At 43.5% G+C, this 21,303-nt stretch overlaps 1 protein-coding gene across 1 annotated transcript in view; it reads left to right on the forward strand.

The window, feature by feature from the left end:
- Positions 1 to 2,495: 2,495 nt before the first annotated feature.
- The window catches only part of BCL2 (BCL2 apoptosis regulator), a 200,059-nt gene continuing 181,251 nt past the window's right edge, over positions 2,496 to 21,303 (forward strand). The window contains exons 1-2 of the mRNA XM_050767519.1: positions 2,496 to 3,393; positions 3,615 to 4,481. Of these exons, the coding sequence (XP_050623476.1) occupies positions 3,897 to 4,481 (585 nt within the window). The 5' untranslated portion in view covers positions 2,496 to 3,393; positions 3,615 to 3,896. The remainder of the gene's footprint in view (positions 3,394 to 3,614; positions 4,482 to 21,303) is intronic.

Genomic DNA, 21,303 nt, shown 5'->3' on the forward strand with positions numbered 1-21,303 from the left:
TCCGTTTCCTTCTGGCTGCCCACTTGCAGAAGTACAGTTTCTTTTGCAGGTCTGTCCTATCATTTCCTCACTCATATGCTGAGTATGAGGAGCCTGAAGCCTTTCAATTCCTCTTAGGTAATTTTGGGGCTTTAAAATACACTTTCAAGATTTCTAAACCATAATGTTGTGGAACTGGCATGGATTTATGTGAGAACATATACTCTAGGTCAATCTATACCCAGTGCCTATCCAGACCAGAACACCTCCCACGTGCCAAAAAGGGACGCTGTCCCAACCATCAGAAGGACAGGAAGGAGGATCTCTTTTCATCCCCTCTTGCCTGGATAAGAAATTTGTACCCAGGCACCCATTCCTATGTGAGAGCAGTTGGGCTGATGGGATACAATAAATGAAGAAATAAAATAAAAATACCCAAGAGAGATGGCAGTGCATATAGCATATAGTCCCAGCTATTCATGAGGCTGAGGTGGGAGAATCCTTTGAGCCCAGGAGTTCAAGTCCAGCCTGGGCAATATAGCAAGAACCATCTCTTAGAGAAAAAAAAAAAAAAAAAAAAAAAAAAAAAAAAAAAAAACCGCACACACAAAAAAACTAAAGAATTTGGTGTGCTTTCTTGGCTTTTTAAACAATGTTTTGATTTTACAGTAGGAATGAGACAAAGAAGATGTCAGGCCAGTGGCTCATGTCTATAATCCCAGCACTTTGGGACGCCGAGGCAGGCAGATCATAAGGTCAGGAGTTCGAGACCAGCCTGGCCAGTAAGGTGAAATCCCGTCTCTACTAAAAATACAAAAATTAGAAGAGCGTGGTGATGTGCATGTGTAATCCCAGCTACTCAGCAGGCTGAGGCAGAATTGCTTGAGCCCGGGAGGCAGAGGTTGCAGTGAGCTGAGATCGCACCACTGCACTCCAGCCTCGATGATGGGACAGAGCAAGACTCTGTCTCAAAAAAAAAAAAAAAAAAAAAAAAGATGTCAGAGCATATATGTACACATTATAGTACTCATTTGTCATCTTTCTTGACCACAATAATTCCGTGTCCCTATATATTTGCACTCAAACCCTATTAAGTAAGCCACTGTGCTTCTAGAAAACCTTTTTCTTTCTTTTCTTGGTGCTTTGTTTGTCAAAGACTCTTGGAGATAAAAATACACACGTGCAACTTGTTTGTCCTCTTGTCCTTTTTTGCTAGGGGCTATTCATGCTGATGAATTTAAAACTGTCTGCTTGCAAGTACACACGTCTGCGAGTGTGGATGTGTAAGTGTGTATCTACGTACCTCATTTGAGAAAGTGCGGCCACCTAGGATTGGCTACCAGGCAAAGGTGGAGACCTTTAGGAGCCCACCCACCCCAGCGTTAGGACGGTGGCCCTGAAAGTTACTATGTAGAACTCCTCATCGTGTAGCACTAAAGCAGTGCAAAACGTGTTAGGGACAGAGGAAAATCATTGACTTAAACTATCGTAAAGCCCTTGATAAACCCCTTCCCTGGCGCGCTGAGTTCTGCATGGCTTGGGCCACAGACTAAGTGTTCAGGTGGGCACGGGCGGGGATGCGCGCGCGTGTGTAGTGCGCGGACACCTAGGAAGCCACTTGAAAGTAAACACCACGCTCGGGGCTTCCCTAGACATTGCTTAAAATGTGCAGAGTCGCCTCTCTTCACGGCAGGGCAGCGCTGAGGTCCCACTGCTCGGGGCGCGGCATTGGCCTGGGTCTTCCCCAGGCGGCCGAGCGCTGGTAACACGGCGTGTGTGTGTGTGTGTGTGTAGGCGCGTGTACACACTCTATACACGGCTAGAAAGGGTCCAGGCGACACACACACTCCCACATACACGGCTAGAAAAGGTCCAGGCGACACACACTCACTCCACACACACGGCTAGGAAGGGTCCAGGCGGTTCCCGGCGCTTTTCCAGCCCTTGTTTTCATGGCGCACCCTCCCGCCAGCAGCCCCCCTCCGCGCTCCGTCGCCCGCCCGGCCCGGCCGCGTGCGGTTCCCCGGGAGCCCCCACCCCGTCGTGGACCCCGGCGACCACCAAGTCCGCGCCCCGCCCGCCGCAGGCCTGAGCAGAAGGCCCCGCGCACACCCACCGCGCCGCGGCCGCGCGGGAGGCCTGCGCCGTCCGCGCCACCCACCGGCCGGGCCCCGCGGGCGCAGCGGAGCGGGCGGGTGGCCGGCCTGGGCGCGCCCTCCCCGTCCGCGGCCCCGCGCGCCATGTGCCCCCGGCTGGACGCGCCACTCCCGGGCCGGCCGCGGCGCCTTTAACCCGGGCCAGGGAGCGGGGCGGAGGGGGCGGTCGGGTGGCTCAGAGGAGGGCTCTTTCTTTCTTCTTTTTTTGAATGAACCGTGTGACGTTACGCACAGGAAACCGGTCGGGCTGTGCAGAGAATGAAGTAAGAGGACAGGCACCCCCGCCCCGCGCCCGCCCCCTTCCTCCCGCGCCCGCCCCTCCGCGCCGTCCGCCCGCCCGCCGCGCTCCCGCCCGCCGCTCTCCGTGGCCCCGCCGCGCTGCCGCCGCCGCCGCTGCCAGCGAAGGTGCAGGGTCGCCGGGCCCTCCCCGCCCGCGGCCGTCAGCGCTCGGAGCGGGCTGCGCGGCGGGAGCTCCGGGAGGCGGCCGCCGCCAGCGCCGCCGCGCAGGAGCAGGAGGAGGAGAAAGGGTGCGCAGCCCGGAGGCGGGGTGCGCCGGTGGGGTGCAGCGGAAGAGGGGGTCCAGGGGGGAGAACTTCGTAGCAGTCATCCTTTTTAGGAAAAGAGGGAAAAAATAAAACCCTCCCCCACCACCTCCTTCTCCCCACCCCTCGCAGCACCACACACAGCGCGGGCTTCTAGCGCTCGGCACCGGCGGGCCAGGCGAGTCCTGCCTTCATTTATCCAGCAGCTTTTCGGAAAACGCATTTGCTGTTCGGAGTTTAATCAGAAGAGGATTCCTGCCCCCGTTCTCGGCTCCTTCAGCGTTCCCCCTCCCCTGTCTCTCTCCTGGGGAGGCGTGAAGCGGTCCCGTGGATAGAGATTCATGCCTGTGCCCGCGCGTGTGTGCGCGCGTGTAAATTGCCGAGAAGGGGAAAACATCACAGGACTTCTGCGAATACTGGACTGAAAATTGTAATTCATCTGCCGCCGCCGCTGCCTTTTTTTCTCGAGCTCTTGAGATCTCCGGTTGGGATTCCTGTGGATTGACATTTCTGTGAAGCAGAAGTCTGGGAATCGATCTGGAAATCCTCCTAATTTTTACTCCCTCTCCCCCTCGACTCCTGATTCATTGGGAAGTTTCAAAGCAGCTATAACCGAAGAGTGCTGAGGATTGATGGGATCGTTGCCTTATGCATTTGTTTTGGTTTTACAAAAAAGGAAACTTGACAGAGGATCATGCTGTTCTTAAAAAATACAAGTAAGTTCTCTGCACAGGAAATTGGTTTAATGTAACTTTCAATGGAAACATTTGAGATTTTTTACTTAGAGTGCATTCGAGTAAATTTAATTTCCAGGCAGTTTAATACATTCTTTTTAGCCGTGTTACTTGTAGTGTGTATGCCCTGCTTTCACTCTGTGTATACAGGGAAATGCACCTGATTTTTTACTTATTAGTTTGTTTTTTCTTTAACCTTTCAGCATCACGGAGGAAGTAGACTGATATTAACAATACTTACTAATAATAACGTGCCTCATGAAATAAAGACCCGAAAGGAATTGAAATAAAAATTTCCTGCATCTCATGCCAAGGGGGAAACACCAGAATCAAGTGTTCCGCGTGACTGAAGACACCCCCTCGTCCAAGAATGCAAAGCACATCCAATAAAATAGCTGGATTATAACTCCTCTTCTTTGGGGGCCGTGGGGTGGGAGCTGGGGCGAGAGGTGCCGTTGGCCCCTGCTGCATTTCCTCTGGGAAGGATGGCGCACGCTGGGAGAACAGGGTACGATAACCGGGAGATAGTGATGAAGTACATCCACTATAAGCTGTCGCAGAGGGGCTACGAGTGGGATGCGGGGGATGTGGGCGCGGCGACCCCTGGGGCCGCCCCCGCACCGGGCATCTTCTCCTCCCAGCCCGGGCACACGCCCCATCCCGCCGCGTCCCGGGACCCGGTCGCCAGGACCTCGCCGCTGCCGACCCCGGCTGCCCCCGCCGCCGCCGCGGGGCCTGCGCTCAGCCCGGTGCCACCTGTGGTCCACCTGACCCTCCGCCAGGCCGGTGACGACTTCTCCCGCCGCTACCGCCGCGACTTCGCCGAGATGTCCAGCCAGCTGCACCTGACGCCCTTCACCGCGCGGGGACGCTTTGCCACGGTGGTGGAGGAGCTCTTCAGGGACGGGGTGAACTGGGGGAGGATCGTGGCCTTCTTTGAGTTCGGTGGGGTCATGTGTGTGGAGAGCGTCAACCGGGAGATGTCGCCCCTGGTGGACAACATCGCCCTGTGGATGACTGAGTACCTGAACCGGCACCTGCACACCTGGATCCAGGATAACGGAGGCTGGGTAGGTGCACTTGGTGATGTGAGTCTGGGCTGGGGCCACAGGTTCGAGGTGCGGGGGTTGGAGTGCGGGTGGGCTCCTGGGGCAAGGGGAGGCTGTGGAGCCGGCGAAATAAAATCAGGGTTGTTGCTTCCCGGCGTCCCTACCTCTTCCTCTGGATAAAGCGTTCCCTCCCCACCTGACCAATAACGCCTGCCATCTAAGTCTTTAACTTGCTTGCTAGTCGTGGAGATCCAAAGAGCCAGCGTTTGTAATCCAGTGGGATGTGGTGGTAAATGGTACCCCCTTCGGTGTTTCTCAAGCTGGAGGTCCAGGAGTCCCCAGGACCACCGTTTCCTGGCTTGAGCAGCTTGTTGGAACCAGAGGGAGGTTTCAGGGACTGCTTTTGAACCAGATGCCAGGTTGGGTCTTGACAGTCTGCATCCCAAACAAGCTCCTCTGAAACAAGCCCCTTGTACACTAAAATTTGAGAACAACCTAATTCGAAGAATAGACTCCACAGAAAACCAAGGGCATCATCACTCGGTAAAATTTTCCGAAAGAGGAAAACCAATGTAAGTCTTTTTCCCTGGAAAACTTAGTTGTGTTTGTAAAGAGCTAAGTTGACATTCCAAAGTCCTTGGACTGGAATCTCCAGTGTGTGCCATATTCCCAGTGGGCGTGATGAGGTGTCTTGAGGAGTATTAGGCTATGGCTTTGCTACCGTCAGTGACAGAATTTGCATCGGCTGCATTCTTTGTGTTCTATAATTTGTGTATGATTTACCAATTTGCTAGAATGCTAGAATCTTTTGTTTTTCACAACCTAGAATCGACATAATTTGGTGATCTCCTGAAAAAATTTGCATGTAGGTATCTATGTAAAATGTAGAAGAATTGATTCTTAGCTGTGGGTTCTCCTGCCCTGACTTTAGTTGAAGTGATTGATACCTGTGGCTTTGAAGAACATTTGTGAGATGATCTTTTTCTGGTACTGTGCTAGACAGAGCTTTCGTCATTATACCATACAATTGGACTTTTCTGAGATTCTTTGCGGAGGGTGGTGGTGCAGCTCCTAAGAGTCAAGGATTGTAATGGAGATCTATATCTCATATCTAAAATGATGAATTTATGAAAAAGTATTCTTGTCTGAAGTTTTTTTTTTTTTTGTTTTACACTTTTTGTTTTAATCTGAAGAGTTATCTTTGAAAAACAGGATGCAATTCAGTGCTTCCTCTTATAGCCTCTTGGGAGAATTACTAATGTCATTATTTTATAGGACATAACAGGAGCAAAAAGCCTAGAAATGACTGCAAGTGGATTAGATGTCAAGAAGCACACTACATGTTTTTATTACATTTTACAAAGTGTGCTCATATTAAGAGGCCAAATAGAGAAAAGGCCAAGAAAAGTAGATGATTGATGTGAACATCTGATCTTATTTGACCAAAGTTGACAAAATATTGATGCCACTGTTCGGTGTTTAAAAGTAAGATTAATTAAAATACCCCAATTTAAATTTCTAAAATTTAAATTTCTAAAATTTAAATGCTCTTCTCGAATTGTTTGTTGAGATCTCACATTATCAGATGTTTAGTAATTCTGGAAGAATTTACTAAAGGGTGAAAAGAATGTTTTTGTTAAATATTTGGTTAAGTAGGTGGTTTGATTTTTAATCACTATAACCAAAAGGGCTGGGACTTCCAGACTCCAAAAGGATCCTTTTAAACCAAAGTAAAACTGATTTAATAGTTTTGCTATTTCACATTTTTATGAAAAATTCACATTTAAAAATTTTCTTTCTAGTTGAAATAAATCCAACGTGGTAACTGGTATCTGTCTATCAAGTAAGTTAATAAAAACGTGGGAAACAGAGACACATGTTTATGATAGAAATTAAGATACAACCTTGATACTTGTTGCTGAATTTCAGTGTGTTACCATCTCATGTAACTGAAGTTTCTTTTTAAGTAAAGGCTCACTTTTTTCTTTTTTTGAAACAGAGTTTTCGTAGTAGACCTATCTTTGTGGTCAACAGGTATCTGAGGTTGATAAATGTAGAGGCTACAATTTATGATGCCAGACCACAAGGACACACCATAGAACATGATAAAAAATTTTTGACAAAACTGCTTCTAGTAAAAATAAATCATGTAGAAGCACAGATGGTTGATGGTAAAATATGTAATAGCTTTCAGAACAATGCATAGATGGTGACTATATAGGAAAACAACGGAATTTAGAGAAAAAAATACATATATGCCAGGAAATGCACTCATAGGACACTTTGGAATAAAAGTGGTAGTGTTTGAGAATGATAAATGATTGGCCTATCATTTCAAATGTGCATTATTAATCTAAAAGTCATTTAAGGCATTTGGCATACAGACAGATTTTCTTCAAATTTACGCCAATTGGGGTTACATCTCTAATAATATGTTGTATTTTATAGTGTAAAGTAGTCTTAATGGTAAAGCTTCAGAAGAGAGCTAGCATATTTTCTTGACATGTGACAATAATCTGCAGTGTCCCCAAGGCTCAGTGGATCAGCCCATCTCCTGAATACTACACTGAATACTCCTGGCTTTAGACTTCAAGTCATTTCTTTTGCTTTGCTGCTGCTCCTAGAAGATCAGAACCTTGTGAGGCTGAGGCAATCTGTTTGACTTTTGTGTTCCGTAACATGGAGAAATCAGGTCCTTGGAACGATCAGCCTCTGACAGATTGTCCCAGAAGACTACAAATTAAATAAAGACTAAAGAAGTAATTGGCTGTAGAGTGGAGTGTGACTTTATTCCTAAGTCTGAATAAGGCATTATGTGGCATCCAGAGAGAGGCAGGACAGAGGAAGCAGTGAGAGAGCAGCAATTCTAGAAAACGTGGATACCTTGCTGCTCAGTGTGGCTTATAGACAGTAGCACATGCATCCCCAGGAGCTTCTTAGAGATGCAAAAGCTCAGCTCCCACCCCAGAGCTACTGAGTCAGAATATGTGGTTTGTGTGCACGTTAAAGTTAGCGATGCTGGCTACCATCCTTGGTTCCTGGTGGCATCTTTTAGGAAGAGTTGCTACCTGAGATGGATTCTGCATTGTCCCCTTCCAGTGGCCTTAAAGATCTACAGTGTTACTTGGAATACTGAATATTTCCCAGATGTCCCCTATTGTGATCTGACTTTAGGAAGACATAAACTGGGATGAAGGAGAGATAGCAAGCAGGTAGATTAACTATAAGCCCAGTCTTCTCATGAATATTTTTCATAGTAGTTATACAATTTATATTGGCATCACTGGTCCCATTAAAAAGTAAGATAGCTTTTCTTCTTCAATTAAAGGCAAGAGAATTAGCTCTTTTAATAGCTGTTAGTTATTATGTTATCCCCTCATAACACAGTTTAAATTCTGTAAATGACTTTACTGACCTTGCAACTTCTTTAAGACAAAGAGACTCTTGCAGGCAAGGGGTTGAGTTTTGGGTAAATGATGGTGAGTGACCCTCTAAACTGAGAACTGTGGTGACGTTCGGCTTCGTGTCTTAGGAGAGAGTGAGATATGGACCACCAGAAGAATGAGATGATCCGGACAAGAGATTGTGGGAGATTCGCTTTATTCTATAGACGAGATGGTAATCCGACTTATTTTTTGGTGTTGGTGGTTTAGGAAGATAGGAACTTCTCCACAACTGGTAGAGTTCAGCTGCCTTTTGATTAGTCAGCAAGCAGTTTTTCCTTTCTCAATGCAGTCTACATCCAGCAAAACATTTGATTAACTGGGAAGCAATACCATTCTCACGCCAGTGTACAAATTACACGAAAGAGCATCATTTTTCTAGTGTCTGAGGATTGGCTGCTTATGGCCAATTTTGGCAGCAAAACGATAGGATTAAAAATAGCTTGAAGATGATCTAGTCTTAAATAATATATTTCATGATGAACTTTCCTGGGAAAGTGCATCTTTCTGCCTGCAAGAATCACATGACCCTTTCAATAATTTATTTAGTAGAAAAAAACACATTGTTTCTCGTAGAGTTTTCAGTCATGTGCTGTGGTGTGATTATTTCTGGACCTTCATAAAATTTTATAGTTAACTGAGTTCTCTTTTCTGTTTTAGGGCCTCTGTTGCTATTTAATGTCCATTGAAAACATGGCTTTCTTTTGGGCATTCTGTTACTTTCAGGTGTACTTTCTAATGAGAATGGGTTGCCCTTTTTAGTAATCTTTGATTGAACTGGTACATTTCAGATTACTTAAATGTCATCAGGCCACACAGCATACCAGGTAACAGAAAGCCATAAATTAAAAAAAAAAAAAAAAAGGCAAGCAAAATTCTTGTAGTTTTTTCTTATCTCTGTTCCCAGTCCTATTGCGCTGTTTGAAGGGATGAGAAGCCCACTCTTGAGCGAGTGTGTGGGTGCTGCATGTTAACCGTGGTGCTTCCCACCCAACATACCTCCGCACCCTTTTCTAAGGTCACTCATTATGTCTCAGCGATAGTTTAGCAAGGCAGTTTCTCAGCAGAAGTGCATTTGTGCTAGAAAACAACACTGTCTTTGTAGTGTACAAGTAGAAAGTTTTCTTTTTCCCCCAGAGATATATTGTATTTGAGATTCAAAGGTTCTGTTCAACCTTTTTAAGGTAATCTAATATCACCTTATTCAGGTATAACAGTAACTTCTCAATCTGGTCATCCTTTCTGTCAACTACATATAGGAGACTACTCAGTGAATTTACCCCACTATGAAGTTTCTCTTTCATGCCTCTTGGTTTGGCTTAAGCAACCTTAATGTTTGATGTCTAAGCAGGATTAATGATGAAAATCATCCAAGGACTGAGACAGTTATTCCACAGAAGTGATTGCCAGTCTTATATGAGTCCTGCCCTGGGTTAGGTTGGAGGCACGGGAAAAAGAGCTTTGCCTCTGCCCTGGATAAACTCACAGGCTTGTGTTGCAGGCGTCTTAATAAACTTGTAGTTACTGTACAGCCTGATAAGCGTGATCCTAGACTCAGAGACTTAGAGGGAAAAAGCAAATAACTGTAACTTATTTTGCATGTACTTCGATCTTGGTCTAAGAATGTTATTTCTGACTATATGACTGTCCATGTGTGCATTAGGCCTAATTTAAATAGGGCCAAATGTAGATACTTTTAGAAATACTGTATAACGTAGACATATGCTTAAGAGAACTGAAAGGCAGGGGGAGTTCCCTTGTTAAATATTAACCCACTAAGCACTATTTATGCATACTGAGAAGACTTAATAAACACCAGTCTACAATTTCTAAAGCATTTCATTAATTCTTTTTAAGTAAAAGACAATCAAGGCTCTGATTAGAGTGACTGGAACAGGGTAATTTGAAGAACTATCTTTCTTAAATAACTCTTGTATGCCAAAAAATACAAGTAGGTTTTGAACCAGAATAGGGGCTGTTCCTTTGAGGAGGGGAAAAACAAGCTTCTGTTTTCCTTTGGTTTGAGGTTATATTACTATTCTATTTGTCTAGACGCTTCTATGATGCTAGTTACAGAAATTCACAGTCCATTGTAACACTGGCATTTGCCTTCGGACTTTTTGGGCTTGTGGTCCTGTTCATTTAAATGGAGACTGTAAAACTTTCAAAATGCCAACAAAGCTGTTTTCACTTAAAAACATATTTTTATAGATTGTCACTTGTTGTTCTGATATATGCCCAATTCTATATATTCCATAGCATTATTTCTCTGCCCTCCATTTGCCAGACAAAAGATACACCCATCTGTCCTTTGGTGTGAATAAGGAATGATTATTCCTCTCTCTTCCAAACCATGGGACTTTCTTATAGGTGCCACCACCCCCGTGACCATCCCCTACCTGCCTTATCATTCCACTGGAGAGGGACCTCTCAGGTGTTAGCTCCTTGTTAACTTCCAATTAGTGAAGGGTAGGATTTACCTGAAGAAAACCATAATGCGCTTAGATACTAGTGAAAAGGAGCAGAAGTGGGGAGTCTAATCAAAGTGAGAGGATAACCCTCACCCCAAACTTGCTGCAGGCAGCTGGGCAGATCAAAATTCTGTGACCAGATACTGTCCTTTACCTCCAGAGATTATAAACTTTAACCTGTGCAGAGAAAAGATAGTATCTGCTGGCAAAATTTGTACTTGCTTTGATTCCTCTAGTGCAAGATTATAGTGGGGTTATACGTGAGCCTTCAATAAATGTTTGACTAACTAAACTAAAATAGCTTAGGGTAAGGACTACTTCCCCAAACACCCTTTTAAATATGTGAGAAAGGGAATCTCCCTGACATACTGGTATGACCATTCGTAGCAATATACTGAGAGTGACTTGGGTGATTTTCTCGGGCGATCAACCACATTCCATGAGCAGGTTAACTATGGAGACACCTGCCCTTGAGCATCGTGTTTGGGCCACATGCGTCAATGGGGAAATTTGTGTTTCCATTCTGCTTCTTGTTTTGCCTCCACAACTTCAGGGATAGAACCGTATTCCATTTTTAGTTAATAATCAGCTCTCTGGGGCTTCCATGTAATGAGTCAGAAACTTATGACTGACTCCACTCTGCCCTTTATCATGTCTCCCAAAAACAACCCGAGAACCCACTGCGTCAAGTGAAGCTTTAATTTTTCAGGGGAGGTTTTTTCCATTGAGACCAATACATCTTTTCTTGTGACAGATCCAGTTACTATATTTCTTTATTTTTAACTGTCGAAAAGACAGTTAAGCTGCAACAGAATATGGTGAGTTTACCAATTTTAATACTTGAAGCACCAAACAAAGGATCAGTGTTGCAGGCTGTCTTTTCTTGACTTTTTCCAGCTCTCCTTAGCAGATAACTAGGATGATTTTTTTTTCTGCTTTACAACATGATGAATGCTATATCTCTATATTAACTCTGAAATTGAATTGCAGCCAAATATTCCTCTCAGCTGCATTAGAATTTTCTAAGAGAACATAAGACACATACTTAGTCCTCTTAGTTCAATGCTATATCTCAGATATACTGATACCTGATTTACAATTAAAATAGGGATAAAATTAAGTACAAATTATTTCATCAGCTTTAAATATAGATTTGTCTTTTTGAAAAAAAAAAAAAAGCGAGTCCATAAAGAATGGCAGCACTGGCATTTTTGGATGTAAAATTTCAGGTCTATCTCCTAGCCATTTCCTTTATGGATTCCTGCCAGCATCTTTAAGCACACACACACATACACATGCTGAAGACACACAGAGAAGTTTTGAGGTATTTTATAACAAAATTATAAGAACAGGGAGACAAAGCCACTTACTAAACATTAAAGTGATAGTATAAGAAGAAAATGATTTGAAGAAGTCCTAATTGAGGGAAATGAGCAGTTGTCCACAAAACTTAACCCTGGGTTCCCAGGAACCAGGGTAGCGATGGTCATGGAGAGGGTTTTCAGGATCTGGTTATGTAGGAAAACATGCACACTAACTTTTTTCATTGAAAAAACACTTATTGAGACCCTACTCCAAGCAGCGCTCTATGCTAGGTGATTTAGTGAAGCGCAAAAATGTCTAAGATAACTTTTGCCTTCAAGGAACTTACCAATCAGTAGGGGACCAAGACAAGGATGCAAATCACTGTAATCCTGGACAATGTGTGGTAGACAGAGAGGCCCAACCCAGCTACAGTGGTATCTAAAGAGTTTCATGCCGGAGATTATTTTGAGACAAGTTTTAGCGAACAGGCTGGTGATATGGGGAGAGTGTCTTCCGGGTAGTGGGAACTGGAGGTGTCAAAGCAGGCATGAATGTGTGAGGTGTGTTTGGGGAATTGTGGAGACTCTGATTTGACTGGGACATGGTGAACTCTCCTTAGATAACTCCTTAGTCTTGAGAACTTACCACTGCATACTAAGCTGTGAAACTTGTACATACAGCCCTCCCTATCTTTGGGTTCCACATCCATGGATTCAACCAACTGTGGATCAAAAATATATGGGGTAGGGCAGGCACAGTGGCTTAGGCCTTTAATCCCAGCAATTTGGGAGGCCAAGGTGGGTGGATCACTTGAGGTCAGGAGTTCAAGTCCAGCCTGGCCAACATGGTGAAACCCCACCTTTACTAAAAATAAAAAAAAATCAGCCAGGTGTGGTGGTGGGTGCCTGTAATCCCAGCTACTTGGGAGGCTGAGGCAGGATGATTGCTTGAACTTGGGAGGCAGAGGTTGCAGTGAGCCGAGATCTTGCCACTGTACTCCAGCCTGGGGGACAGAGCAAGACTCTGTCTCAATAAATAAATAAATAAATAAATAAATAAATACATAAAGTATGTAGGAGGATGTGCATATGGAAATACTACTCATTTAATATCAGGGACTTGAGCATCTTCAGATTTTGGTATCCAATGGGGGTTCCCAGAGCCAATCCCCTTAGGTTACCGAGGGATGGCTGTGTTTAACTGTACCAGCGATGTTGAAAGGATGTTGCAAAGGTTCTGAGACTAGGCAGGATGTGTGGGTTTGAGGAAGATTGACAGTGACTGAAGCTGGATGGGGAGACCAGGTGCGAAGTCTGAAGCACCTGGAATGGAAAGGACAGGACAGATGTGGGCATACTGCAGGTGTAGAATCAAAGGACAGATAGCAGGTTGAATGTGAGGAATAATGGAGGGAAAGAATCAGGACTCAACTGCCATCCTGGCTGGCTCAAAAAATGATACGGTTTTCCAGAGAGAAAGGAAAGATGACAACAGTTACTGCTTTGTGGGGTACGTGTGATGAATTTCATTTTGGACATTCCCAGTAGGATATCCAAGTGGAAATGCCCAGTAAGGCTTAGACATAAGGATCTGGCGCTCAAGAGAGAAAGTGAGGGTGAACCATAATACGTCTTTCCCTCGAATCATGTAGGTTTCTCTTTTGCCTTCTTTCGTTGCCCAAAGTGGTCCTAACTGCTACTGCTGATGCTGTCTTCGTTTGCAACTGCTGTTTGCACCCCACCTTTTCCCAAAGGTAATCGGTAGACTTGCACTTGCATGGATTGGGTTAAGGTGGTTAACTTGAAGCTTTACTGGTCAAAGCTTGGCTTCCCACTCCCAGTTTGCCAACTTAATGAATCCTTCAACTTTAATCAAATTAGTATTGTTCCAAATGTTATAATAGTATCCTCTATGTGTGACTCTAGGTCTTACAAAATCAAGGTGTCCTTTCTCACTGGGACTTCCTTATTGATAAAATATTTCTTCTATTAAATTCAACCTGGCACCAGGCATGGTAGGTAATAGGCACACACAATGATTGTTTATTGAATGAAGGAATAAAATGATTATGTTAGAGGCATTTTGAGCAATTCATCCTAAGCAGCTACTTCTCCTACTTCTTTTATTATAGTGTGTGTTTGTGTGTGTGTCTGAAAGGTCCCATCCTACAGGTTCATTAATATTTAAGAGAAATGAAAGAAGAAAAATACCTATTAAGTGTTTTGATTTCATCCTTTTCATTGAATTGAAAAAGTATATCATTTATTCCTAAAGAGAAATCTGGATTTTGCTTTATATTAAACATTTGACATGTATTGGTCCTTAAGGCTAATATAGATACCAGCCTGTTGGTTGTCACATTCTATCTGTTTATACAAAGGTTGTAGACACACAGTCTATGTACATATGCCTAGTTGCTCTCATTCCTTTTGTTTCATATCTCAAGCCTAACCCAGACTGAAAAGGTTTTGAAGGCTGAGATTATTCATCACCCTATCATTAGATAAAGCAGGGCTGGCCCAAGGTTCTCGCAGTGGGAGCAAGGTGGATTTTAACTCTGGTCAGTGTTGTAGCTCAAATACAAAAAGAAGTGCAGCATAAAAGTCACAAGGATAAATGGTCCCCTCGTTCTTCTCCCATAAAAACAAGCAGCCAATTGAAGGTGGAAGTCAGTACAGTTCAGCATTCCCAGAGGCGAGAGAACCTAAGATTTCATTTCTAAAGACACTGCTCAACAAGAAGACCACGTGGGATGTCTCACATAAAACGACTGGCCTGGCAGCTTTTGGCTATGTTCTCTATTCTGGTTCAAGCCAGCATCACAGCCTATCTGTGGTTTTAACAACTGATGGAATTTGTATTTTGAGAACCCTCATCCCTTGGCATGAAGCAAACTCAAAGCATTGTTGCTCATCAGTTGTCATCTGTTTGAGAAAGATTTTGATTTGTTTACTTGTAGTGAAGCTTGACCATACTTCTCCAGGGGCTTTTAAAGAAGATGAATGTGTCAGCTTGTAGATTTGTCCCCATGAATGAAACCACAAGCAAATTCTCTTCTCTCTTCCAGCCTCCCTTCCTCCCTCTTGTTTCTTTAGTGGCCATCTGCGCATTATGTTCCCACTGCCAGGCCCTCTTCAAGCGGCTTATCTATGAGTGAATTCAGAAACTTCAAATTATAAAGGACACCCAGATAATTGGCCTGTTCTCCAAAGTATCTGTCCCCTGTGCTGCTGCCAGATTCCTTCTTAATGAATACATCCAGTGACAGTGGGATTCTTGAGCTTGTCCGTATCTGTGAGAAAATGAGCTCCCCTGCTTTGTAACAGCTTGTGGCTCAGGGAAAAAAAATGACAGCCATTGCACAAGTTTCCTTTGAATGTAGTTTTCTTTCCCATAAATGATACTTTGAGAATACAGTTAAGGGGTTATTAGTTTTCTATTTCATGCTTGGCCTGTGTGTGAGAATAACACAAGCTGTCACTGCAAATCAGTAGCTAAAAATGCTTTGTCTGGTTAATGTGAACATTTAATATTTGGCTCAATTAAAAGTTAACCGATGAAAGTACATGTCATTGGAATTTGAAAATACCTTTTGTACGGAATACTTAAAGGGCATGACCCGTGACTAAGCCAGTGCTTTTAAAATATGGAGAATATGGGGAGATTTAATATGAGTTGGGATACTTGACTCTTCTTTAAAACCTCTCTACCTGTTTGGCATGACAGGACATTGATAGAGTGGGCTCACTGTTATGACGAAGGATCCGCTTGCATCTCTGTGTTTTTAAGTGGGTAATTGTGTTTTTGCACCTAGTCACATGATTAAAGCAGACAGAACAAGAGATCAGTTATTCATTTGTACCATACTTTAAAAAAAATCGAGCCAGGGCCTGGAGAAGTGGGAAGTGAGAGCAAGAGGGGGATGGCTGATAGTCTGGGGCAGGGGTGTCCAATCTTTTGGCTTCCCTGGGCCACATTGGAAGAAGAAGAAGAACTGTCTTGGGTCACACGTAAAATACACTAACGCGAATGATAGCTGATGAACTTAAAAAAAAAAAATACAGACGCACACACACACAATCATAATATTTTAAGAAAGTTTACACATTTGTGTTGGGCTGTATTCAAAGCCATCTGCCCGCCATGGGTTGGACAAGCTTGGTCTGGGGGAGTGAAGACTGTTCAACAGCAACCGCAGGAGAGCATGTTTAAAGCTATGAGAAGAGCTGCAGCAACAGTGCGGGCATTTATTGGAGTCGAGGAAGTCTTCCCAGGAAGGGGACTGAAGCCTGAAGCGTGAGCAGGAATCAATGTAGTGAAGTGGGTGGGAGGAACCAAGTATGGCCCCAGGCAGAACTTCGGGAACAAAGGCCAGAGGCAAGCGACCACAGGGTGCACTGCAGGAACTGAAGAGTTTTCGGCCTGGCTGGAGTGGAGAGTGCAAGTGGATGGGTCAGAAAGATGATGCTAGAGGTGGCCCACCCTGGAAGAGCTTGTTTCAGATATATCACTCTGACTCCACTCCAGACCGTTAATGAGACGGGGGAGAAATCAGTGACCAGATAGGAGGCTCTTTCAACAAACGGGCAAGAGATCAAGTGCCTGACCTAGAGGAATGGTAGTGGGAACAGCAAGAAATTGCTAGCTTTGCGCAATGATTAGGACTAGAGTGGAGAGATTTTTTGGAAGAGGTAACGATCGACTGAGTGCTTCAGAACGTGGCTCATTTCTTCCTCAGCTTTGCTGGTCTTTCTGTATAATTTGAGAAGAATGTGGTCATTGTTCTGGTTATATACAAATGCTTTTTTCTGTGTTTTTGTTTGTTTGTTTGTTGTTTATTTGTTTGTTTTTGGAGATGAGGTCTTGCTGTGTTGCCCAGGCTGGAGTGCAGTGGCACCATATCGGCTCACTGCTGCCTCGAACTCCTGGTCTCAAGTGATCCTCCCACCTCAGTGTCCTGAGTAGCCGGGACTACCGGTGCATGCCACCACACCTGGATAATGTTTGTCTTATCTTTTGTTGAGATAGGATCTCACTTTGTTGCCCAGGCTGGTCACAAACTCCTGGCTTCAAGCAATCCTCCTGCCTCAGCCTCCCAAAGTACTGAGATTACAGGCATGAGTCACCTCACTTGACCTTATGCAAATATATTTTTTTTCTTATTTCACGTTAAAAAATATTGTCTGGTTAAAAACTATTTTTGTTAGAATTCACCGTGTAATAAATCTTTATTAACTATCATATAGTTAATAAAGTTAATAAAAGTATATTTGAGGAAATATAGTTAATTAAAGTATATTTGAGGAAATAATTCAATTATGAAAGGCAGTTTTCGTAGAATTTTTTTCCAGGTGAAAAAAAAATGACAGTGGTATCTTGCCTTTATGTAGGATTTTAAAGTTTCCAAAAAAAAAAAAAAAATTCCATATCTGTTGGCCCATTTGATCTTCACAACAACCCTAAGCAAGGCAGGTGTTGTATTCCAACTTCTCCCTACTTTCCTCCCCCCACATACTGTTAGTTATTTGCTTATTCCCATGTAAAGAAGAAAGTTTGGCCAACAAAGGTGTGTAAGAGCCAATAAGCAAAGGAGGAGCTGATATTCATTCCCTGGCTTGGGAATCCAGTAAATATTTCTTTATCCTGTGCTGCTTCTCTGGATATGTGTTCATAAGGACACAAGATTGCTTAGTAGAGACTGAAATATATTGCATTTTGAACACTAGTATAATCTACTGCTTTCTGTCTCAAAAATATTCAGGGAAATTGGAATGCAATCTTTTGTTTCTAGTTACTTTCCCTCCTTTGATTCAGCCTTTGCAGCGTTTCTCATGCTTGCAGCAGAGGGGGATCTAGCTGCTTCCATTTGGTGCCTACACATCAGCTCAAGACCCTGTGATGATGTGCTTGTGAGCCAGGCAGGCTTGGACATGAGCTGATGTCAGACTGATGTAGTAGGACTACAGTGTAGTAGTCCTGATGTGTAGTAGGACTGATGTGCAAGGTCTCTAACACTTGAAGAGACAGCCCGGTAAAACAACCCCTTTCAACAGGGGCCAATTGGAATTAGATGAACACGTGTGATTGTTTTTGCTTGTTGACACCTGACTAGCAGTGGTGTTACATTGGCATGCTGTTTGCTGCCTTTATTTCTTTGAATCCCTCAGAGTCCTTATTTACTATTTTCAAAGGTTGTAATTAGCTTTAATCAGAAGTGCCCATAGGCATAGACCTGTAAATGTTGTTCTTCCATCTTTCTTTTTCTTTTCCCAAGAAAATGCCACATTGGACCATCAGGAAAAATAACTAATGGGTACTAGGCTTGATACCTGGGTGGATGAAATCATCTGTATAATAAAACCCAACAAGTTTACCTATGTAACAAACCTGTACAGGTACCCCTGAACTTAAAATAAAAGTTTAAAAAATTAAAAAAGGATATAAAACACAAAAATAAAAAGAACAAACACTAATAAATATGAAAAAGCCCTTCAGAGTCTTTAAATTTGCTCATAGAGCACTGACTGAGACACTGTCTCCTTTAGTAACTAAATAAAATTAAAAAAATAAAATTGGGTTCCTCTTTTTAGGTGACCAAAAATATTTGGTACATGTTTCTTGAATGTTAAAAATGGTGGAGCCGGCCGGGCACAGTGGCTCAAGCCTGTAATCCCCAGCACTTTGGGAGGCCGAGACGGGCGGATCACGAGGTCAGGAGATTGAGACCATCCTGGCTAACCTGGAGAAACCCCGTCTCTACTAAAAAATACAAAAAACTAGCCGGGCGAGGTGGCGGGCGCCTGTAGTCCCAGCTACTCGGGAGGCTGAGGCAGGAGAATGGCGTGAACCCGGGAGGCGGAACTTGCAGTGAGCTGAGATCCAGCCACTGCACTCCAGCCTGGGCGACAGAGCGAGACTCCGCCTCAAAAAAAAAAAAAAAAAAAAAAAAAAAAAATGGTGGCGCCTCCATCAGTAGGGTTTCCATAGTGGTAAAGGGCATGTTACTGCAAGTTCATTCCATCAACAAATATTTATAAAGAGCCTACTCTGTGCCAATCATTGTTCTAGGGGCTGGAGCTGTAACAGAAAACATGACAGGTAAGAACTCTCCTCTCTCTTGGGAATCCCACATTGTGAGGAAGTCAGAAGAGTAAACAACTTAAAAATTAACAATATAACATAAGGGCCACAAAGTAAAGAAAACAGGCCAATGCAAGGTAAGGGTGCTGATGGGACAATATTAACTTCCTCCTGGGTCTTGAGATTTTTCTAGCAGTACTACAGTTTACACAGAGGAGATTTAATGGGTTTTTCTTCATTAATAGTTGAAAACAGTGTTGTACCTTAAAAATAATAGAGGTATTAGTATAAATATAGGTCTTAATCAGTTTAAAATGAGTTACCACGAACAATATAAACTTAAAGAGACTTTTACTATTTTTGGCTAAAATGTTTAGAGCAATCTTTTCCTTACCTACTCATCCTCATTTTCCCCATGTCCATTTATCACAACATTGGTCCTTGGCCTCAGTCACTGAAAGTCAGGAGGAAGGAAGGAAATGAATATTTATTGAACCCCGATATGTGCCAGACCCTGGATTTAACACTTTTAGGGATAGGAGATTATTTAACCTCAGTAACCTCTTCCCGAGGGCAGGAAGTGGATTTATAGATGCGGAAACAGAGGTTCTGCAAAGTCAAGTGACGTTGCCTGGTAAGAGGCAAAACCAGCATCCTTTATTTAGGCAATCCAAGTGATGTTCATGTCCTCCGGAACTTAAATTTTTAAAACAAAAATTTAAACAGAAACATATTACAAACGAACAACTTTATGCGTGTGACTTTTTGGATTCTTTAGGAAGCCAGTTACTCATCTTTAGTTTAATAACTAGAAGGTGAAATGTTTCCTACAACATGGAATTTTAAGTTCTTTCGTAGTTAAAAAGTAAATGAAGCAACTCTTTTTTCTGTCTCCCTTTCGACTCCTAGAGTCTGTTTAAATAGCCTTTGAAAAATAAGTACTAATCATTGCTTCCTACCAAGACCAGACACCTGATTCAGAAGCTGTCACCGGGGTCAGAGCGTGCGTTGGAAAAACAAACCCACAGTGCCTTCCTGGTTCCAGAGAAATGATCTCACTGTCAAATTGTAACCTGCCTAATACCTTCATAAAAAGGTGGGGAAAGTCTGCGGTTTTACCTCTGGTATGATCCTTATCCCTTCACTCTTTTTATTTTAGGCATGACCTTAGTGTTTTTTTTCTTCTAGAGTCCGGCGGTGGAATGACATGTCACTCAGGTTTACAAGATGAGGATGTATCTGTTTTTATATTCAGCTGTAAATTTTATTCTGCTTAAAAACAAACCCACCTTCAGCAGCCAGGGCGGATCAAGGGAGAGTTATTTCCATCCCCCTCAGTTTAATTTGGATACATTTGGCCCAGAACAGCATAGTGTTTCCATAATAACATTTGAACAGGATGCCCTTGTGTTATTTGCAGGGCTAAGGGAGTTTCAGCATGGGCCAGGAAACTATTTTCTTAAAAGAAACTTGAACGCGAAATTCTGACAAGATAGGAAACTCTTACTGCATCCTTGCTAAACCTCTACCCCCCCCCGCCCCCCGCTTTCTCATTTATTTATATATCTCTTGTGTTATGAAACACATACAGGTTGAATATTTAACTCACTCTGAATTCATGTGCAGAATAAGTCACTCTTCAGAAGGACAAAAATAATGTTTTAAGTGGTTTGTTTAATAAAGCACATATTAAAAAATTTCAATTCAGCATCTTCCCTGGGCACAATATGTTATGACTTTTTAGAGTAGAGCTTCATGGTATTTCATAAGGAAGCCAAAAAGGAAGGGAAATGATTATTCGGGCAGAGGGACAATAGTGACCTTTCATTAAGCAAGACAGAGTTCACCACCAGACTCCCCAAACCCCAGGCTCTGTGTTAGTTGAACTGAACAAGCCACCAACTATTTCCTCTCTCTCTTTCTCTCTCTTTTCCTTTGAGACGGAGTTTCGATCTTGTTGCCCAGGCTGGAGTCCAGTGGTGCAGTCCAGGCTCACTGCAACCTCCGCCTCCCGGGTTCAAGCGATTCTCCTGCCTCGGCCTCCTGAGTAGCTGGGATTACAGGCGCCCGCCACCACACCGGCTAATATTTTTGTATTTTTTTTTTTTAGTAGAGACTGGATTTCATCATGTTGGCCAGGCTGGCCTCGAACTCCTGACCTCAGATGATCTACCCGCCTCGGCCTCCCCCCCAAAGTGCTGGGATTACAGGCGTGAGCCACCGCACCTGGCCTCCTCTCTTTTATAGACCAGACTGCTTTAAAAATACTGGTCCAATATCACCTAAAATGTTTCATTTATAAGCCATAACCCAACATTGTAATATTTAAAAGACTGCTTTATGTAGTTTTTACGTATCCTTAAGATCCTAATGAATTCAGATAATCAGTATTTTTGTTACTTTAACAGCTTTACATGTGGCCTCTTAGTTCTAGAGTTTGATCTCAGGAGAAGGGAAGAGCAGATTTGGACTCTGTGCCGTGGACAGGCGCACTGGTTTCCCGTGTGAAAAGGACAAAGCCCCGCCCCTTCTGGAGCTCAGTTC

This window comes from Macaca thibetana, chromosome 18 (genome assembly GCF_024542745.1).
Source record: "Macaca thibetana thibetana isolate TM-01 chromosome 18, ASM2454274v1, whole genome shotgun sequence".
In the NCBI taxonomy this organism is placed as follows: Eukaryota; Metazoa; Chordata; class Mammalia; order Primates; family Cercopithecidae; genus Macaca; species Macaca thibetana.